At 47.2% G+C, this 21,004-nt stretch overlaps 1 protein-coding gene across 3 annotated transcripts in view; it reads left to right on the top strand.

Annotated features, from left to right (window-relative positions):
• The window catches only part of SEZ6L (seizure related 6 homolog like), a 570,023-nt gene that overhangs the window by 509,671 nt on the left and 39,348 nt on the right, over nucleotides 1-21,004 (top strand). For all 3 annotated transcript variants that reach the window (XM_089684123.1, XM_089684122.1, XM_089684124.1), the window contains one exon: nucleotides 7,320-7,352. In XM_089684123.1, the coding sequence (XP_089540249.1) occupies nucleotides 7,320-7,352 (33 nt within the window). The remainder of the gene's footprint in view (nucleotides 1-7,319; nucleotides 7,353-21,004) is intronic.

The raw sequence follows: 21,004 nt of genomic DNA on the forward strand, positions 1-21,004 counted from the left end.
ACTGTCTATTGAAACTGAGAAATGATTGAAACAATTGATCTTAGATTATCCTGACCCATTTTTGCTATCAAGAGTGTTGAAAATGGTTTAAATTGCCATGTGTATGGCCAGCATTGGTTTCCTCTGTCCTGTGCCTCTAAGAGTGCAAGGCCATAAAGTACAGAAAAGTCACTTAAAATGCTTTCTTTGCTAAAGGATGTTATTTTGTGCCCTTCTAGCATCAAAGGGGTTTCATTAGATTTAGCTTACATTTACCCAGCAGTGAAAGGAAGCATTTAAAGAATAATCCTATAAATCATGTTATGTCACAGAACTGTGAAATAAAAAGTCATACTGAAAAGTCCTTCTTCTAGACCTTAACTCTTAACGTTTTTTGTCAGAAAACTTACCAGTTGATATCCTTACAAGTAAATGTTCTCAAAATCAAGTTATTCTTTATCCTGAGTTGGCCCTTGTAAGCAGATGGTCTATTCAGCCTTCAATGCGTTCCATGTCATCCAGCAGAGACATTAAAAGAGAGAGAATATCTACTAGGTTACACAAAACAAATGCTTCTACAGTTAAAAGAGTTGTATGACTTGTTATCCAACAGTGTCTGCCTTATGGTATAAAGCAGCTGACATAATCTGAGTTTCTGATTGTAGCAGCTTGAATGGTTATATTATGTGTTAAGATTATTACAAGAGATGTCATTTTTCTGAATCAATCTGTCAATCATTTTACCTACTTATTTTAAAGGTTAAAGCATATCTATGGTTAAAATTTAAACCTATTAATTCAGCATAAGAACCATGAATATAATATCACTACTTCTGGTACCCACAGCCCCCATAAAGATCATAAGATCATAGCAAAACCACTCTACTCTGGAACCAGGATTTTTCAATTGTACCAATAACAAATCAAAAACTTCCATAAAACCTTATTTTTTATTGTACAAAATATTACATTAAAAATGTCTCAGACAAATTAATAAAACAAATACATAAATAGAAAAACCCTGTAAGCTCAACACCATGTCAATTGTCATGTAATTCCACCTAGTAAACTGTGTATATGTCTAAAACACTATAAGATGGGATGGTCCTTGAGCCTTAAATATCTAAAGCATTTCATTGAACTTTCGATCAACTTCATCGGGAGTATTCATCCCTGCAATATATACACACACATTTTTATATTTCCAACATTTACACAAAATACACTGTATTGCCAAAAGTATTGGGATGCCTGCCTTTACATGCACATGAGCTTTAATGGCATCCCAGTCTTAGTCCGTAGGGTTCAATACTGAGCTGGCCCACCCTTTGCAGCAATAACAGTTTAAACTCTTCTAGGAAGGCTGTCCACAAGGTTTAGGAGTGTGTCTATGGGAATGTTTGATCATTCTTCCAGAAGCGCAATTTGTGAGGTCAGGCACTGATGTTGGACGAGAAGGCCTGGCTCGCAGTCTCCACTCTAATTCATCCCAAAGGTGTCTATCAGGTTGAGGTCAGGACTCTGTGCAGGCCAGTCAAGTTCCTCCATCCCAAACTTGCTCATTCATATCTTTATGGAGTTTGCTTTATGCACTGGTGTGCAGTCATGTTGGAACAGGAAGGGTCCATCCCCAAACTGTTTCCACAAAGTTGAGAGAATGAAATTGTCCAAAGTGTCTTGGTATGCTGATGCCTTAAGAGTTCCCTTCACTGGAAAAAAAGGGCCAAGCTCAACCCCTGAAAAACAACCCCACACCATAATCCCCCATCCACCAAACTTTACACTTGGCACAATGTAGTCAGGTCAGGACCATTCTCCTGGCAACCACCAAACCCAGACATGTCCATTGGATTGCCAGACAAAGAAGTGTGATTCGTCACTGCATCCAAAGCTTTGCATTGCACTTAGTGATGTAAGGCATGAATGCAGCTGCTCAGCTACAGAAACCCATTCCATGAAGCTCTCTATGCGCTGTTGTGCTAATCTGAAAGCCACATGAAGTTTGGAGGTGTTTAGCAATTGACTCTGCAGACAGTTGGTGACTTCTGCGCACTGTGCGCTTCAGCATGTGCTGACCCCGCTCTGTCATTTTACCTGGTTGCTGTTGCTGTTGTTCCCAGTTGCTTCCACTTTGTTGTAATACCACTAACAGTTGACTATGGAATATTTAGTAGCAAGGAAATTTCACAGATGGACTTATTGCACAGGTGGCAACCTATCATGGTACCAATTTTGCATTCACTGAGATCCTGAGAGCAACCCATTCTTTCACAAATGTTTGTAGAAGCAGTCTCCATGCCTAGGAGCTTGATTTTATACACCTCTGGCCATGGAGGTGATTGGAACACCTGAATCCAATGATTTGGAAGGGTGTCCCTATACTTTGGCAATATAGTGTATTTCACATTGATGTGTATCCATATTATAACCTTACAACAATTGTTATTTTTTTTTATCATAGTGTAATGTACTTACAAAATACAACTTTTCATTACTTTCAGAGCAGTGTGTGAGCGGTATCAAATACCATATGTCCACCTCAAAAGGCTTGGCAAAAAAGTGGCAACCACCCTAACCTATAACTGCCTTTGCTGCAAGGTGCACTTGAAAAGACAATGTAGATCACAAACAAGCAAAGGATTTCCCAGCACACTTACCAATCACCCTGCAAAGCAACCCTGTCTAACAGTTTACGTTAAAAACAGAGGGTTTTGTTTGCACACAATTGCAAATTAATGCATAAGCCGCACTGCCCACATGAAGGGACCTCTGTATATACTGTGGTCCTAACTCTAAATTTCCATAGCCTCCATGGTAGGAGGACATATATGAATGGATAGATTAAGGGCAGGTATGCCTGAAAGGAGTCCATCCCTCCTTAAAGGCACAGGGATGCATGTGACGCCCAGCAAAACCACAATGGCAGTGAAGGCATTCAGTGTGCCCCTGCACCCAATTCGTCCAACTCTACAAAAGAGTAGCAACCAACCCAACCTATAACTGGCCTTTGCAGCAAGGTGCACATGGAAGGGCAATGTACATCACAAACAAATGCTTTACCAGCACACTTACCAGCCAACCTTGGTAGGGAAGGTGAAAAAGCACCCTATGGAATGTAATGAGCATGAACAACATTTAAGTCCTACTCCAAAAATGCCAATCCTCAAAAAAGCTAAATCAATAAGTTATTTGATATACTAGACAACACAAACATTTATGGGAAGTCTTGAATGATTTTGGTATTTAAATGAGGATGGACCCAATGGTGGCTGTTCATGTGATGGAAACACCAGGAATAGTTTTTTGAAAAAAAGCCACATATAATTAAGATAAGGTAGTGAAGAAACACTATTCTGGATTAAAACAGGATGATCCATGTAAGAGATTCGGCACATTCAGATGCGAGTAGTGTAAGTATTGTAAATATACCAATACTTCCACACAGATTGCTTTACCTAACAGGGGCTTAATAATGTGTAATTATTTTATTATATGGCAACTGATGTGGAGATAAATCCAGGGGCTATTTGTACAATAAAAGCTCAGGTTTTATAGAAGTTTTTGATGCGTTATTGGTGCAATTTCCAAGCTCTATAACAAAAAAAGAGTGGTTAAATGTAAAATCATATATTCATTTCTGCATTGTATTTTAATTATTTTTTAGCCTAATTTTATTCATCTGAATGATCTTCAAGTTTTTAAACGTACATTGAGAAGATCCCCACACATTTACTTCTCTGAATTCTGTGACACATATTCACTATGTCCTGAGAGTAGGCACTGCTGTGTTACACATTCCAGAGAGCCTGCCTTGTGATCTACAGAGGTGCTCATAGGAGGAGGTTCAGGAGCAGAGTATGTACAGGAATCATTACTTACAGGAAGCAATGCCACATATCAGTGCCTACCAGTGCACATCAATGCCACATATCAGTGCCCATCTGAGCTGCCTTTCAGTGTCATCCATCAGTGGCAGTCAGTGCCACCTATCAATGCCAGTAAGTGCCACCTATCAGTGCTGACAATCAGTGCCACCTATCAGTGCCAGTCAGTGCCTCCTATCAGTGCCAGTCAGTGCCGCCTATCAGTGTGCATCAGTGCCGCCTATCAGTGCCCATCAGTGCTGCCTATCAGTGCAGCCTAACTGTGCCAGTCAGTGCTACCTAACAGTGCCAGTCAGTGCCGCCTATCAGTGCCAGTCAGTGCCGCCTATCAGTGCCGCATATCAGTGCCATATATGAGTGCTTCCTTTCAGTGCCCATCAGTGATGCCTGTCAATGCCCATCAGTGCCACCTACCAGTGCCTCCTCATCAGTGCCCATCAGTGCCACCTATCAGTGTCCATCAGTGCAGCCTATCAGTGTCCATCACTGCAGCCTCATTAGCACACATCAGTGAAGGAGAACAATCACAAAATTGTATAACAAAAACTAAGAAAAAACGTTTTTTTTCAAAATTTTCAGTGGTTTTTGGTTTGTTTAAGAAAAAATTAAAATCACAGAGGTGATTAAATACCACCAAAATAATCTCTATCTGTCACAAAAAAATGATAAAAATGTCATATGGGTACAGTGTTGCATGACCGCGCAATTGTCATTGAAAGTGTGACAGCGCTGAAAGCTGGAAATTGGCCTGGGCAGGGAGGGGGTATAAGTGCCTTGTAGGCTTGTGGTTAAAGGTATACAAGCTTATCATAATGTAAGATAATTGAAGTTCTGGTTACATTTATCTAAAGTAACTTGATTACCTGTCAAAATATTTTATGTCTATGGGGAGATTTTTTAGCACTGTATTATGTACAGAGAAGCAATAGTGATTAGACAGAGTTCTCAAACCTTTCCAGTTGATCGCATCTACTTCAGAAAATGTTGACTGGGGCAATTTATCATAGACATGAGATGCTTGCCTGAGCCACATGAAAACAGAGATCTGTTTTGTGGGTGTAGGAAAGAGAATTATAATAGTTTCTGGTCAGTTTTATCACAGATTTTTGAATATTTATAAGTTTGTATACTGATCTCATTATTTGCGTCCCATTTTATTTTGCAAATAAAAAATGTAATATCGGGTGTACTTTGCAAGAGCCTTTTTTAAAGCCCAGCACTGTCTGCTTACTTGCTGATCTACTAGGAGAGAGAAGATGAGAGCAGTGACTCTCCTTTAACTCATTCAGCTGTGTCTCTGTAAAAGGATATTCTTCCATTCAGAGCTATTCATAAGAGAAAGGCAATTTGGCAAAGAGCTGCAGAGTGGCCTTGAAAGTTCCACTTGCCACATTAAGTTCCACATTAGATATGCAGAATTTAGAATTTACTAGATTTACTAACAAAAAATAAAAATTTTTATGAGTAAGACATAATGAAATATAAATATATATATGTATAACAGTTTGCATTTTTCAATGGTAGTGGTACTGCAGCTCTTTGTAGGTATTATTTTCTTTTATCTGAAAACAGGAATTCATTCTCCATGAAGTCTCATTCGTTCAACATAAATGTTTCAGTTATCTCATTACATTTTCTTAACATGTTCTGTGGTCAATGGAGGGTTACGGGAAACATGAGGTATTTTCAACACATCTTTTAGACTCAATGTTTTAGTGTAATTGACCCAGCTGCGTTTTTTATGGAGTATTTATATAGAGCAATAGGAGGAGTTATAAGCCATCAAACTCCATTATTGCTTAATGTGGCTGTTCTGTCTTCAGCTCCTATTCAAATAGACTAAACCTGCAGCCAGAACAACCTCATTAATCAGTAACAGGTTGATAAATGACACCCGCAGTGTTATACGATCTTCGAAACTCGACAGCCAAGAACATGCACTTACTTCTTTGCATGGAAACCTTATTCTTGATGTATCGATTCTAAGAGAATTGAAGCTGGCAGTGCTTTAATATTACACCTACTGAACAACCAGTATTATAGATATATTGCCATTGTGGCCAAAAGAAAATAGGGTAGCTACTATTAAACTGTATTTGCTGAAATAATGTGATCCTCTTGTATTTGTAAGATAGCAGATGAACTTATTCCTGCTGCTGGTAGACACATAAAAGCACCTGGCTGTTTTCATTTTTGTTGTTCTTAGCACTCAGTTACATAAAAGTGAACCTGTTGCAAGGCTACCACTATACAAGTATTAACATATTGCTAATAAGCAGCGATGCGTATAGCCACCCGTGGAGATGAATGTGTAACTCTCACCTTTTATAGACAGCTATAGGTGTCGCCTTTGACTTCCTAGCAACAGGAAAACACCATTTTTATGGCAGACCCTGCCTGCATCTTCAACGGTCCATGTGAATTAGGTCTTACAGAACAGATTTAAAAAGTGTCAGTGCTTTTGCTGTGAGCTTTGAGGATGAATTGCTCCAGAGTACCTGCAGCTACAAATCAGCGAGGGTTTGTTTTAAAGCTTACTCGGTGCCTGCCTGTTAGGAATATTTAAATAATTGAAAGTTCATAGCCTGACCACCAGCCCAGTTTAAGTCTATTATTCTGACTTATTTAGGGTGTAGCATAAACATGGTCACAGTCTGCAGTCCCCCACTCAAACCATTCAGTGACCTATACTGAATCTGGGGGTTCTTCTCCCTTGACTGCCAAGCACAGCCGCACCAAATTGAAAAATACAGGACCTTTTAATGAAAGGCTACAAGTCCCATCCTGCACCGCAGTAGAGGGGACTCATAGATCTCAAAGGAGCACAAGTGCAGTGACATCACTACACCCATGATCCAGTGATATTTCCTCTTGCCCTGAAGGTATGCACCTTCTTAAAGTCCTGGACTGGACCTAAGCCTTGCACCTGCGATCTAAAGATTGAGGTAGCAATGCTTTTCAAGCTCTGATGAAAAAAATGCGCAGGAGTGGATGCATTTATTTGTTTTTTGGAATTAGCCTTTAAGGTTTACTACTGGTTAGAAACAATTCCATTCCAATTTCTGTCTGGTGCAAACACAGTATTCTGGATGAAATTGTATTGTTTGTTATGGAAACACAAAAGCTATTGTTTCCTCCAGTTTTTGAATTGAACATGTGTTATTACTGTAGAATTGCAACTCTGAATTATGCACACCTACCTCTGAGGTTATTTTCTGCATATGAAACCGGGAGGAAAACAAGGAATAAAATTGATCACGTAACTCTTTGTCTTTCACTTGTCCTACCAAATGTGAAACACTAAGTCAAATTAAATAAAATTTGTTTACGCAACATTTTAAAGTCTGCTTCACTGGTTCATATCAGCTCTGTATATAAACTGTTATGACTGTTTTAAAAAGCCATTTCACAGAAGATATTTTAAAAGTCACTGATTTTCTGTTTTATCTCCTGTAGCTACACAGGACAGGTTTGAACATGCATTACAAGGTAAGTGTCTAAAGTTATGCAACCAAATGGAATATGTGCTCTTTAGCAAATGCCATCAGCATGAATGGAAAGGTCATGTTTTCACCTGTACTATTGCTCTGGCAGTTTGGCATAAATTACCAATGTATTTTCTGCTGCCAAAATACATATCTAAATAAGTCTTAAAAGTCCAGCCAGCATTGAAAATGATGTGTTGAATGGAAATAGGGAATATTTACAATTTTACTGTGGTTATACTCTGATAAATAAACTTAACTATTTCAAATGTGACCCAGCATATCCTTTCCATTGATGTGCACAATTTCCCTATTTTTTGTAATAGGTAGTTTCGTGTGACATTAGCTTAACTGTTTTGAATTAGAAGAGAATAATACCTCAATGATTTCAAAAACAGACAAAATTATTTATGGACCCCAGTGCAATTACTTTTGCCAATGTACTGTGAGATGTTGGTGAAAAAAAAAAATGTGTCCCAATGGTGCTGCAATGTCTGCCATGTATGACTACCTTTTTTTTGTTTTATGCCCCGTTAGTAATATCTTTGAGCTGAAGTCTTTAAGAGTTATCATCTATGACATTATGGGGTCGAGCTGCCATAATGACTTCTCCACTAAATTGTCAAGTGGATTTTCGGATCTTTTACATGTGTCTTTGTTGTTCCCAATTCATTAAAGACATCAGACTTGATTCCCTAAAAATGTGGTTTTCTGATTTATCATAATTCTTGTGAATTCATTGTGCAAATTAAAGTACAAAATTGCAAAATCAGCTATTTGCTATCCACATTAGGAAAGGACCTGGTAGAAGTCTTGGAAGGTGGCCTCTGGGGTTCCTTGTTTACTATAACACTATATTAGGTATAATTACATATCTTTATATATATATATATATATATATATATATATATATATATATATATATAATGTTACATCATTTACCAGGCTGCAGAATGTGCACAAAAGGAGCCCAGCATAGACCCACCCCTCTGTCCCCAGTGTTGAAGGGTATAGAGACAGGTATCAGGGAGAACCCTGGTAGGATTTATTTTGCAGTTTAATTAATTGGGTCCAAAGCAATGTAGGTTTCCAATTCTTATCCAAATTTTGGCTGAAGTATTAGCCATTATATATTTACAAATCTCTTAAAGTAGAACTATAGGCAAACTTTATTTTTCATTTTGGATAGCGTAAGGGAGGGTTATAATCCATGTCAGTATATTTTTTGCCATCTGTATCCCATTGGGGAGATTTCTTTTCACTTCCTGCCAAAACAGGAAGTGAGAGGAATCCCTGCAAATTAAGGGAATCCCTTGGGGACCCCCAGTGTCCCCATTGTAAGATTCCCCTCTATTACTTTTCTGGGAACAACCCAAAATGTGTGATTTTCTTTTACTTTCACTTTGAGTGATAATGGTAAACTGGACATACATAGAGGGTGAATCTCCCAAATGGGGACACAGACAGCAATAAACACGACAGGTGTTCTAATCCCTCTCCACTCTCCAAAACTGGAAAAAAATTTTTGCTTTTAGTTGTACTTTAATGTCTTTTAAATAGTGATGTTAAGTATATGCAAAGCCATGTTTTGTATAGAGTAGGGAAGGATTTCCCTTCACTGTTGACTGAAAATGAGAGGAAATCTCTCAAAACTAGGGAAAATCTCCTGTTAGATTTTTGTCACATCAACAAGTGTCCCCATTGGAAGACTTCCAGCCTACTCCTGTTGTGTTTATAACTCAAAATTTGGGACTTTCTCTCTCTTTCAGTCTCAATAGCAATGTTGACTCAAACAAAACAGAGAGTGTGAATGTCAAATTCAGAACACAAATAGCAAAATAAACCAACAAACGATTTTCAATCTTTCCCTACAATACACCTGTAAACAATGGCCAAAAAAACAGTCAAAAATATCACAGCTATATTTACTAGAAAAAAATACAAGATAATTCAAGAATATCTAAAACCATTAGAAAACAACATTTGCTGAAGTTCCATCATGTCATCATGAAGAACAATGACAACAAAACACCTGTTTTGTTCTCTTCAATACTAAATGACAAAATCTTGCCAACAAGTTGTCACAGCAAAGGTCAGAGACGAGTCAGGTGACAAGCTGCTTGTCACAATATGGCTGTGCAGTAGGCAGTCACAAAGTCTAAATATTTATTTCTCTTTTCTTAAATGAGACACTGTCAGCAGACCATTTATTTCAACATAAATCTTCACTTAAGATTATATTGTCTATTTATTAAAAACATTAAATTGCGAATGTCTCAGTGTTCACATCAAAGTCACTATTAAGCCCTGTAATGTGTGTAATATGTTTAAAATGTCAGCTTCTATATGTTGCCTTTCGCAGGGTGAGTGTAACATTTTCTAAAATTTGTTCCTAAGAACAAATAGCATTAAGAACATTTGACTAGAAGAGGTAAATAGCATTCAACCAATGGAGGAAATAACTAGAGATGAGCGAAGAAATGAAAAATTCGATTCGACTGATTCGGCGAATTCGTGGACAATATTCGATTCGAGTCGAATAAATTCGCTGTGAATTTAACTTAAAAAAGGGTGTTTCTAGGCTTCAGAGAGACTTAATATTAGTGCAGAACACTGTACCTTTAATTTAAATGCCCTTGGAGTCTGCTGGGGAAGAGAAATAATACTGTCAGTCAGTATGACATGCAGATGAGTGCCGTCGATCTTAGAATCACCGCACACTTCACTCATTTGGGCAGTCACGGGGCCAAAACCAGAGTGTGGAGCCACAGTGTGGCGGTGGAGGCAGCAGCAATGGGAGGCCATACAGCACCCTATGACAAAAATGGAAACCACCAGCAGTGTGAGGAGACCTGAAAGTGGCACATGGCAGAGTGTGGCGATAGAGACAGCAGCAATGGGAGGCCGTACAGGGACCCATGACACACTCTGGACCTGGCAGCAGCATGAGGAGGCGGTACAGGGGCCCATGACAGATTACGGGCCTGGCAGCAGCATGAGGAGTCGGTACAGGGGCCCATGGCAGATTACGGGCCTGGCAGCAGCAATGGGAGGCCGTACAGGGACCCATGACACACTCTGGACCTGGCAGCAGCATGGGGAGGCGGTACAGGGGCCCATGACAGATTACGGGCCTGGCAGCAGCATGAGGAGTCGGTACGGGGGCCCATGACACACTCTGGACCTGGCAGCAGCATGAGGAGGCGGTACAGGGGCGCATGACAGATTACGAGCCTGGCAGCAGCAACTTGGACAGGAGGACGTTCAGCTTCTGCACCGTCGGGTGCGTGCTCGCAAACTGTTGTCTCTTGGAAACGGATTCCAAGAAAGACTGCTGACGGAATCCGTGAAGAGGAGTAGCAGGAGAAGGAGCATCTGAACGAGCGGAATATGCCAACAAGCGACAACAGTGGCCCATGACAGATTACGGGCCTGGCAGCAGCATGAGGAGTCGGTACGGGGGCCCATGGCAGATTACGGGCCTGGCAGCAGCTATGGGAGGCCCGTAATCTGCCAGCACCCTATGACAAAAAATGGAACCCACCAGCAGTGTGAGGAGACCTGAAAGTGGCACATGGCAGAGTGTGGCGATGGAGACAGCAGCAATGGGAGGCCGTACAGGGACCCATGAGAGACTCTGGACCTGGCAGCAGCATGAGGAGGCGGTATAGGGGCCCATGGCAGATTAGGGGCCTGGCAGCAGCTATGGGAGGCCCGTAATCTGCCAGCACCCTATGACAAAAAATGGAACACACCAGCAGTGTGAGGAGACCTGAAAGTGGCACATGGCAGAGTGTGGCGATGGAGGCAGCAGCAATGGGAGGCCGTACAGGGACCCATGAGAGACTCTGGACTTGGCAGCAGCATGAGGAGGCGGTATAGGGGCCCATGGCAGATTAGGGGCCTGGCAGCAGCTATGGGAGGCCCGTAATCTGCCAGCACCCTATGACAAAAAATGGAACACACCAGCAGTGTGAGGAGACCTGAAAGTGGCACATGTTTGGGGCATGATTCATGGCGGATTTAGTCAGTTGTGTCAGGAACTGGTGGTTTGAAATCCAGACTAATCCACGCCTGATTCATTTTCACAAACGTGAGTCTCTCCACACTTTGGGTGGACAGTCGTGTCCTCCGCGGAGTTGCAATACCTCCTGCCGCACTAAACACGCGCTCCGATGCCACGCTACTGGCCGGGCATGACAGCCTTTCAAGGGCAAATTCAGCTAGTTGGGGCCAAAGGTCAAGTTTCGTTGCCCAGTAGTCAAGGGGATTGTCTACCTCGGTTGGCAGGGTGCTGTCCAAGTAGGCCTAAGCCTGTTGTTTGAGGTCCTGCTCCAGGTCCACCTGATGCTGCTGCTGCTGCTGCGGCTGGTTAGTAGTTTCCTCACTGCGCTGGTGAAGAAAGCTACTCATCATCGACTGCAGACTGAGGCAGCCGCTGCTGGTGGAGCTGCCACTGCTCCTACCACCCCACCCCTCCCCTGCTGCCATGGCAGCGGAACACGAGCGCACAGGGCCCACAGTGTCTGAGGATGGACGTTGGCGCAGACAGGCAGAGACCAGCTGACTACATAGGTGTTTTTTATAGTACGTTATTTTGGCCTCCCTCTCAGCAGGTGTGAAAAAGGCCACCATTTTTGAACGGTAGCGAGGGTCCAACAAGGTGGACAGCCAAAAGTCATCCCTCTGTCTGATGGTTATTATTCGGCTGTCGCTACGCAAGCAACCGAGCATGCTATGGGCCATTTGTGCCAAGGAATGCGAGGGACTCCCTGCCTCCATCTCCACAGCATACTGCCACGGTGCGTCTAGGTCCTCTGTCTCCTCTTCCTCCTCCTCTACCAGATGCTCCTGCTCCTCCACTCCTGTCCGCTGAGTGGAAAAACCACCCATTTCACTCAATAATTCCTGAGCACCAATGTCCTCCTCTACCTCCTCCTCTTCTTCCAGTCCTGCCCCCACAGGGGCCATGTGGCGTTGAGATCTGTGCGCCACGTCTACCGCACCCTGACCAGCCATTGTTAACAGCATTTGTTCCAGGACGTGCAACAGAGGAATGACGTCGTTCATCCCATAGTCCTGCTCTCTCACGAATAGCGTGGCCTCCTCAAAGGGCCTGAGCAAGCGCAGGTGTCACGCATGAGCTGCCAATGGCTGACATCTAAGTTACACAGGGAGTACCTTTATCTGCTTTTAACATCAGGAAATCTGTGATGGCCTTTTGCTGTTCGTAAAGGCGGTCTAACATATGTAGGGTTGAATTCCACCTTGTTGCAACGTCACAGCATGAGGAGTCGGTATAGGGGCCCATGGCAGATTAGGGGCCTGGCAGCAGTTATGGGAGGCCCATAATCTGCCAGCACCCTATGACAAAAAATGGAACACACCAGCAGTGTGAGGAGACCTGAAAGTGGCACATGGCAGAGTGTGGCGATGGAGACAGCAGCAATGGGAGGCCGTACAGGGACCCATGAGAGACTCTGGACCTGGCAGCAGCATGAGGAGGCGGTATATAGGGGCCTACGGCAGATTAGGGGCCTGGCAGCAGCTATAGGAGGCCCGTAATCTGCCAGCACCCTATGTCAAAAAATTCAACACACCAGCAGTGTGTGAGGAGACCTGAAAGTGGCACATGGCAGAGTGTGGCGATGGAGACAGCAGCAATGGGAGGCCGTACAGGGACCCATGACAGACTCTGGACTTGGCAGCAGCATGAGGAGGCGGTATATAGGGGCTTATGGCAGATTAGGGGCCTGGCAGCAGCTATAGGAGGCCCGTAATCTGCCAGCACCCTATGTCAAAAAATTCAACACACCAGCAGTGTGAGGAGACCTGAAAGTGGCACATGGCAGAGTGTGGCGATGGAGACAGCAGCAATGGGAGGCCGTACAGGGACCCATGACAGACTCTGAACTTGGCAGCAGCATGAGGAGGCGGTATATAGGGGCCCATGGCAGATTAGGGGCCTGGCAGCAGCTATAGGAGGCCCGTAATCTGCCAGCACCCTATGTCAAAAAATTTAACACACCAGCAGTGTGAAGAGACCTGAAAGTGGCACATGGCAGCAGAGTGTGGCGATGGAGACAGCAGCAATGGGAGGCCGTACAGGGACCCATGAGAGACTCTAGACTTGGCAGCAGCATGAGGAGGCGGTATATAGGGGCCCATGGCAGATTAGGGGCCTGGCAGCAGCTATGTGAGGCCCGTAATCTGCCTGCACCCTATGTCAAAAAATTAAACACACCAGCAGTGTGAAGAGACCTGAAAGTGGCACATGGCATGAGAGACTCTGGACCTGGCAGCAGCAGGAGGAGGCGGTATAGGGGCCCATGGCTGATTAGGGGCCTGGCAGCAGCTATGTGAGGCCCGTTATCTTGCAGCACCCTATGTCAAAAAATTTAACACACCAGCAGTGTGAAGAGACCTGAAAGTGGCACATGGCAGCAGAGTGTGGCGATGGAGACAGCAGCAATGGGAGGCCGTACAGGGACCATGACAGACTCTGGACTTGGCAGCAGCATGAGGAGGCGGTATATAGGGGCCCATGGCAGATTAGGGGCCTGGCAGCAGCTATGTGAGGCCCGTTATCTTGCAGCACCCTATGTCAAAAAATTTTACACACCAGCAGTGTGAAGAGACCTGAAAGTGGCACATGGCAGCAGAGTGTGGCGATGGAGACAGCAGCAATGGGAGGCCGTACAGGGACCCATGAGAGACTCTGGACCTGGCAGCAGCAGGAGGAGGTGGTATATAGGGGCCCATGGCAGATTAGGGGCCTGGCAGCAGCTATGTGAGGCCCGTTATCTTGCAGCACCCTATGTCAAAAAATTTTACACACCAGCAGTGTGAAGAGACCTGAAAGTGGCACATGGCAGCAGAGTGTGGCGATGGAGACAGCAGCAATGGGAGGCCGTACAGGGACCCATGAGAGACTCTGGACCTGGCAGCAGCAGGAGGAGGCGGTATATAGGGGCCCATGGCAGATTAGGGGCCTGGCAGCAGCTATGTGAGGCCCGTAATCTGCCTGCACCCTATGTCAAAAAATTTAACACACCAGCAGTGTGAAGAGACCTGAAAGTGGCACATGGCAGCAGAGTGTGGCGATGGAGACAGCAGCAATGGGAGGCCGTACAGGGACCCATGACAGACTCTGAACTTGGCAGCAGCATGAGGAGGCGGTATATAGGGGCCCATGGCAGATTAGGGGCCTGGCAGCAGCTATAGGAGGCCCGTAATCTGCCAGCACCCTATGTCAAAAAATTTAACACACCAGCAGTGTGAAGAGACCTGAAAGTGGCACATGGCAGCAGAGTGTGGCGATGGAGACAGCAGCAATGGGAGGCCGTACAGGGACCATGACAGACTCTGGACTTGGCAGCAGCATGAGGAGGCGGTATATAGGGGCCCATGGCAGATTAGGGGCCTGGCAGCAGCTATGTGAGGCCCGTTATCTTGCAGCACCCTATGTCAAAAAATTTTACACACCAGCAGTGTGAAGAGACCTGAAAGTGGCACATGGCAGCAGAGTGTGGCGATGGAGACAGCAGCAATGGGAGGCCGTACAGGGACCCATGAGAGACTCTGGACCTGGCAGCAGCAGGAGGAGGTGGTATATAGGGGCCCATGGCAGATTAGGGGCCTGGCAGCAGCTATGTGAGGCCCGTAATCTGCCTGCACCCTATGTCAAAAAATTTAACACACCAGCAGTGTGAAGAGACCTGAAAGTGGCACATGGCAGCAGAGTGTGGCGATGGAGACAGCAGCAATGGGAGGCCGTACAGGGACCCATGAGAGACTCTGGACCTGGCAGCAGCAGGAGGAGGCGGTATATAGGGGCCCATGGCAGATTAGGGGCCTGGCAGCAGCTATGTGAGGCCCGTAATCTGCCTGCACCCTATGTCAAAAAATTTAACACACCAGCAGTGTGAAGAGACCTGAAAGTGGCACATGGCAGCAGAGTGTGGCGATGGAGACAGCAGCAATGGGAGGCCGTACAGGGACCCATGACAGACTCTGAACTTGGCAGCAGCATGAGGAGGCGGTATATAGGGGCCCATGGCAGATTAGGGGCCTGGCAGCAGCTATGTGAGGCCCGTTATCTTGCAGCACCCTATGTCAAAAAATTTTACACACCAGCAGTGTGAAGAGACCTGAAAGTGGCACATGGCAGCAGAGTGTGGCGATGGAGACAGCAGCAATGGGAGGCCGTACAGGGACCCATGAGAGACTCTGGACCTGGCAGCAGCAGGAGGAGGCGGTATATAGGGGCCCATGGCAGATTAGGGGCCTGGCAGCAGCTATGTGAGGCCCGTAATCTGCCTGCACCCTATGTCAAAAAATTTAACACACCAGCAGTGTGAAGAGACCTGAAAGTGGCACATGGCAGCAGAGTGTGGCGATGGAGACAGCAGCAATGGGAGGCCGTACAGGGACCCATGACAGACTCTGAACTTGGCAGCAGCATGAGGAGGCGGTATATAGGGGCCCATGGCAGATTAGGGGCCTGGCAGCAGCTATAGGAGGCCCGTAATCTGCCAGCACCCTATGTCAAAAAATTTAACACACCAGCAGTGTGAAGAGACCTGAAAGTGGCACATGGCAGCAGAGTGTGGCGATGGAGACAGCAGCAATGGGAGGCCATACAGGGACCATGACAGACTCTGGACTTGGCAGCAGCATGAGGAGGCGGTATATAGGGGCCCATGGCAGATTAGGGGCCTGGCAGCAGCTATGTGAGGCCCGTTATCTTGCAGCACCCTATGTCAAAAAATTTTACACACCAGCAGTGTGAAGAGACCTGAAAGTGGCACATGGCAGCAGAGTGTGGCGATGGAGACAGCAGCAATGGGAGGCCGTACAGGGACCCATGAGAGACTCTGGACCTGGCAGCAGCAGGAGGAGGTGGTATATAGGGGCCCATGGCAGATTAGGGGCCTGGCAGCAGCTATGTGAGGCCCGTAATCTGCCTGCACCCTATGTCAAAAAATTTAACACACCAGCAGTGTGAAGAGACCTGAAAGTGGCACATGGCAGCAGAGTGTGGCGATGGAGACAGCAGCAATGGGAGGCCGTACAGGGACCCATGAGAGACTCTGGACCTGGCAGCAGCAGGAGGAGGCGGTATATAGGGGCCCATGGCAGATTAGGGGCCTGGCAGCAGCTATGTGAGGCCCGTAATCTGCCTGCACCCTATGTCAAAAAATTTAACACACCAGCAGTGTGAAGAGACCTGAAAGTGGCACATGGCAGCAGAGTGTGGCGATGGAGACAGCAGCAATGGGAGGCCGTACAGGGACCCATGACAGACTCTGAACTTGGCAGCAGCATGAGGAGGCGGTATATAGGGGCCCATGGCAGATTAGGGGCCTGGCAGCAGCTATGTGAGGCCCGTTATCTTGCAGCACCCTATGTCAAAAAATTTAACACACCAGCAGTGTGAAGAGACCTGAAAGTGGCACATGGCAGCAGAGTGTGGCGATGGAGACAGCAGCAATGGGAGGCCGTACAGGGACCCATGAGAGACTCTGGACCTGGCAGCAGCATGAGGAGGCGGTATATTGGGGCCCATGGCAGATTAGGGGCCTGGCAGCAGCTATGTGAGGCCCGTTATCTTGCAGCACCCTATGTCAAAAAATTTTACACACCAGCAGTGTGAAGAGACCTGAAAGTGGCACATGGCAGCAGAGTGTGGCGATGGAGACAGCAGCAATGGGAGGCCGTACAGGGACCCATGAGAGACTCTGGACCTGGCAGCAGCAGGAGGAGGTGGTATATAGGGGCCCATGGCAGATTAGGGGCCTGGCAGCAGCTATGTGAGGCCCGTAATCTGCCTGCACCCTATGTCAAAAAATTTAACACACCAGCAGTGTGAAGAGACCTGAAAGTGGCACATGGCAGCAGAGTGTGGCGATGGAGACAGCAGCAATGGGAGGCCGTACAGGGACCCATGAGAGACTCTGGACCTGGCAGCAGCAGGAGGAGGTGGTATATAGGGGCCCATGGCAGATTAGGGGCCTGGCAGCAGCTATGTGAGGCCCGTAATCTGCCTGCACCCTATGTCAAAAAATTTAACACACCAGCAGTGTGAAGAGACCTGAAAGTGGCACATGGCAGCAGAGTGTGGCGATGGAGACAGCAGCAATGGGAGGCCGTACAGGGACCATGACAGACTCTGGACTTGGCAGCAGCATGAGGAGGCGGTATATAGGGGCCCATGGCAGATTAGGGGCCTGGCAGCAGCTATGTGAGGCCCGTTATCTTGCAGCACCCTATGTCAAAAAATTTAACACACCAGCAGTGTGAAGAGACCTGAAAGTGGCACATGGCAGCAGAGTGTGGCGATGGAGACAGCAGCAATGGGAGGCCGTACAGGGACCCATGAGAGACTCTGGACCTGGCAGCAGCATGAGGAGGCGGTATATTGGGGCCCATGGCAGATTAGGGGCCTGGCAGCAGCTATGTGAGGCCCGTTATCTTGCAGCACCCTATGTCAAAAAATTTTACACACCAGCAGTGTGAAGAGACCTGAAAGTGGCACATGGCAGCAGAGTGTGGCGATGGAGACAGCAGCAATGGGAGGCCGTACAGGGACCCATGAGAGACTCTGGACCTGGCAGCAGCAGGAGGAGGTGGTATATAGGGGCCCATGGCAGATTAGGGGCCTGGCAGCAGCTATGTGAGGCCCGTAATCTGCCTGCACCCTATGTCAAAAAATTTAACACACCAGCAGTGTGAAGAGACCTGAAAGTGGCACATGGCAGCAGAGTGTGGCGATGGAGACAGCAGCAATGGGAGGCCGTACAGGGACCATGACAGACTCTGGACTTGGCAGCAGCATGAGGAGGCGGTATATAGGGGCCCATGGCAGATTAGGGGCCTGGCAGCAGCTATGTGAGGCCCGTTATCTTGCAGCACCCTATGTCAAAAAATTTAACACACCAGCAGTGTGAAGAGACCTGAAAGTGGCACATGGCAGCAGAGTGTGGCGATGGAGACAGCAGCAATGGGAGGCCGTACAGGGACCCATGAGAGACTCTGGACCTGGCAGCAGCAGGAGGAGGCGGTATATAGGGGCCCATGGCAGATTAGGGGCCTGGCAGCAGCTATGTGAGGCCCGTAATCTGCCTGCACCCTATGTCAAAAAATTTAACACACCAGCAGTGTGAAGAGACCTGAAAGTGGCACATGGCAGCAGAGTGTGGCGATGGAGACAGCAGCAATGGGAGGCCGTACAGGGACCCATGAGAGACTCTGGACCTGGCAGCAGCAGGAGGAGGTGGTATATAGGGGCCCATGGCAGATTAGGGGCCTGGCAGCAGCTATGTGAGGCCCGTAATCTGCCTGCACCCTATGTCAAAAAATTTAACACACCAGCAGTGTGAAGAGACCTGAAAGTGGCACATGGCAGCAGAGTGTGGCGATGGAGACAGCAGCAATGGGAGGCCGTACAGGGACCATGACAGACTCTGGACTTGGCAGCAGCATGAGGAGGCGGTATATAGGGGCCCATGGCAGATTAGGGGCCTGGCAGCAGCTATGTGAGGCCCGTTATCTTGCAGCACCCTATGTCAAAAAATTTAACACACCAGCAGTGTGAAGAGACCTGAAAGTGGCACATGGCAGCAGAGTGTGGCGATGGAGACAGCAGCAATGGGAGGCCGTACAGGGACCCATGAGAGACTCTGGACCTGGCAGCAGCATGAGGAGGCGGTATATTGGGGCCCATGGCAGATTAGGGGCCTGGCAGCAGCTATGTGAGGCCCGTTATCTTGCAGCACCCTATGTCAAAAAATTTTACACACCAGCAGTGTGAAGAGACCTGAAAGTGGCACATGGCAGCAGAGTGTGGCGATGGAGACAGCAGCAATGGGAGGCCGTACAGGGACCCATGAGAGACTCTGGACCTGGCAGCAGCAGGAGGAGGTGGTATATAGGGGCCCATGGCAGATTAGGGGCCTGGCAGCAGCTATGTGAGGCCCGTAATCTGCCTGCACCCTATGTCAAAAAATTTAACACACCAGCAGTGTGAAGAGACCTGAAAGTGGCACATGGCAGCAGAGTGTGGCGATGGAGACAGCAGCAATGGGAGGCCGTACAGGGACCATGACAGACTCTGGACTTGGCAGCAGCATGAGGAGGCGGTATATAGGGGCCCATGGCAGATTAGGGGCCTGGCAGCAGCTATGTGAGGCCCGTTATCTTGCAGCACCCTATGTCAAAAAATTTAACACACCAGCAGTGTGAAGAGACCTGAAAGTGGCACATGGCAGCAGAGTGTGGCGATGGAGACAGCAGCAATGGGAGGCCGTACAGGGACCATGACAGACTCTGGACTTGGCAGCAGCATGAGGAGGCGGTATATAGGGGCCCATGGCAGATTAGGGGCCTGGCAGCAGCTATGTGAGGCCCGTTATCTTGCAGCACCCTATGTCAAAAAATTTTACACACCAGCAGTGTGAAGAGACCTGAAAGTGGCACATGGCAGCAGAGTGTGGCGATGGAGACAGCAGCAATGGGAGGCCGTACAGGGACCCATGAGAGACTCTGGACCTGGCAGCAGCAGGAGGAGGTGGTATATAGGGGCCCATGGCAGATTAGGGGCCTGGCAGCAGCTATGTGAGGCCCGTTATCTTGCAGCACCCTATGTCAAAAAATTTAACACACCAGCAGTGTGAAGAGACCTGAAAGTGGCACATGGCAGCAGAGTGTGGCGATGGAGACAGCAGCAATGGGAGGCCGTACAGGGACCCATGAGAGACTCTGGACCTGGCAGCAGCATGAGGAGGCGGTATATTGGGGCCCATGGCAGATTAGGGGCCTGGCAGCAGCTATGTGAGGCCCGTTATCTTGCAGCACCCTATGTCAAAAAATTTAACACACCAGCAGTGTGAAGAGACCTGAAAGTGGCACATGGCAGCAGAGTGTGGCGATGGAGACAGCAGCAATGGGAGGCCGTACAGGGACCCATGAGAGACTCTGGACCTGGCAGCAGCAGGAGGAGGTGGTATATAGGGGCCCATGGCAGATTAGGGGCCTGGCAGCAGCTATGTGAGGCCCGTAATCTGCCTGCACCCTATGTCAAAAAATTTAACACACCAGCAGTGTGAAGAGACCTGAAAGTGGCACATGGCAGCAGAGTGTGGCGATGGAGACAGCAGCAATGGGAGGCCGTACAGGGACCCATGAGAGACTCTGGACCTGGCAGCAGCAGGAGGAGGCGGTATATAGGGGCCTATGGCAGATTAGGGGCCTGGCAGCAGCTATAGGAGGCCCGTAATCTGCCAGCACCCTATGTCAAAAAATTCAACACACCAGCAGTGTGAGGAGACCTGAAAGTGGCACATGTTTGAGGCATGATTCATGGCGGATTTAGTCAGTTGTGTCAGGAACTGGTGGTTTGAAATCCAGACTAATCCACGCCTGATTCATTTTCACAAACGTGAGTCTCTCCACACTTTGGGTGGACAGTCGTGTCCTCCGCGGAGTTACAATACCTCCTGCCGCACTAAACACGCGCTCCGATGCCACGCTACTGGCCGGGCATGACAGCCTTTCAAGGGCAAATTCAGCTAGTTGGGGCCAAAGGTCAAGTTTCGTTGCCCAGTAGTCAAGGGGATTGTCTACCTCGGTTGGCAGGGTGCTGTCCAAGTAGGCCCA

Source organism: Staurois parvus, unplaced genomic scaffold, assembly GCF_062004578.1.
Source record: "Staurois parvus isolate SC_StPar_1 unplaced genomic scaffold, SC_StPar_1.0 ptg000336l, whole genome shotgun sequence".
Taxonomy (NCBI): Eukaryota; Metazoa; Chordata; class Amphibia; order Anura; family Ranidae; genus Staurois; species Staurois parvus.